The 1,791-nt window shown below is 31.9% G+C and overlaps 1 protein-coding gene across 1 annotated transcript in view; it reads left to right on the forward strand.

The window, feature by feature from the left end:
• The window catches only part of NT5C3A (5'-nucleotidase, cytosolic IIIA), an 83,894-nt gene that overhangs the window by 76,829 nt on the left and 5,274 nt on the right, over positions 1 to 1,791 (forward strand). Inside the window, exons 3-4 of the mRNA XM_012638757.1 lie at positions 466 to 512; positions 1,401 to 1,486. Coding sequence (XP_012494211.1) covers positions 466 to 512; positions 1,401 to 1,486 — 133 coding nt within the window. The remainder of the gene's footprint in view (positions 1 to 465; positions 513 to 1,400; positions 1,487 to 1,791) is intronic.

Below are 1,791 nucleotides of genomic sequence, written 5' to 3' on the forward strand. Positions count from 1 at the left end.
ATATACATAAAACTTTTAAGATGGAAAGGAAATATGCTAAGATATTAGTGATTTATTATTGAATGGTAAAACTGAGTAATTTTTGTTTTCTTCTTTGCAGCGATCTGTATTTTCCAGATTTTTACGTTAAGCATTTGCTATCTTTTTATTAAGGTATATTTCAAATATCTATTTTCTTCTATTTTTAATCATAAAGAAGAAAATGGAAACAGTGCACAGTTCACAGTGTTCAAGACATTACATTGTCTAGGTCGGTGATACTAAATGAGCAATCATTAAATCTCATATTTTAAAACCATTAGCTTCTCTAGCAATGCCAAGTGATTTATACTACTGAGACCAAAAGTTATAATAACTATGCTGGTTGACTTGGTATTTAAACCTAAAAGAAAAGTAACAAATTATTCATGATAGAAGTAGCATCAGAGTATCTCTTTTAATGCCTGTTTTGCTTTCTCTCTTTAGATATCATTGACAACTGTAAACTGGTTACAGATGAATGTCGGGAAAAGGTAAGCACCAACAGTAATCCAGAGTTACTCAAAAACTTCATTATCGTTTTTTTCCTGAGAATTTCTTCAGGTGAATTCACACAAACAAAAATGGATGAAAATGCTTATAGCCATACCTGGCACATAGTAAGCACTCAGTAAATATTAGATTTACTGTATGAATTACGCGTTTGCAACATATTTTAAAGATAAAATTAGCAGTAACTTTTTAACAATAAAACTTACATTAAAAACTCTTAAATAATTACCCAAACACTCTGGTGTTCTTACCTTAACTGGAGAATTAAAACAGAAATACCTAAGTTTCATGTAGGTTTCGTTCCCTTAAATTGACCAGGAATGTACTTCAGTACTTTGACTAAATGACTGTGTATGTCTTAAAAAAATACAACTCAAAATGTCCATCAAATTTAATACGCTTATATGAGAACTAAAGTGGTTGGTTTTTTTTTGTTTGTTTGTTTTTTTGAGGCGGAGTCTTGCTCTGTCACCTGGGCTAGAGTGCCGTGGCATCAGCCTAGCTCACAGCAACCTCAAACTCCTGGGCTCAAATGATTCTCCTGCCTCAGCCTCCTGAGTAACTGGGATTATAGGAACACACCACCATGCCTGGCTATAAAGTGTTTTTGTAGTGGCAATTTGATTAGTTGTTTTCACCGAATTGCTCATGTGAAAATACTTTACAGAAGAACGGTAGCTTTTTGCAGGTATATTTAATTACATATACACTAAGATCAACAAATATTTCTTCAGTCAATTGATGCATTAGCTCAATTTATAAAGCAGTTTATGGAAAATACTTGTTTACATTATTTTGCTTTCTGTAAAACTAAGTAGATTGATGACAACTCTATAATCTTCATGATTAAGTTATTCATTTCTTTCTAGTTATTGAAACTAAAGGAAAAGTATTACGCTATTGAAGTTGATCCTGGTCTTACTGTAGAACAGAAGTACCCTCATATGGTGGAATGGTAAGTGTGTGTTGAGCAGTGGGAGGGTTAAAAAAATCATAAAACAATATTACAGTCACAACTGATAGTTTATTTTCCCCCCTGTATTGCATATAAATAGATTCATAAATTATACAGTGAGTTACAGCAGTGAATTAAATATAACAAAATGAAATTTAATTCTCTAATCATCTAACATTCTAGGATGTTTTATGTTATTTAATCTATTTAAGATGCGGTTCCATAGGAATAAATTAAAAATCCTACACTTAAATCTTAAATTAAAAACAACAGGCCCGGCACAGTGGCTCACACCTGTAATCCTA

Source organism: Propithecus coquereli, unplaced genomic scaffold (assembly GCF_000956105.1).
Source record: "Propithecus coquereli isolate 6110/MARCELLA unplaced genomic scaffold, Pcoq_1.0 Scaffold134, whole genome shotgun sequence".
In the NCBI taxonomy this organism is placed as follows: Eukaryota; Metazoa; Chordata; class Mammalia; order Primates; family Indriidae; genus Propithecus; species Propithecus coquereli.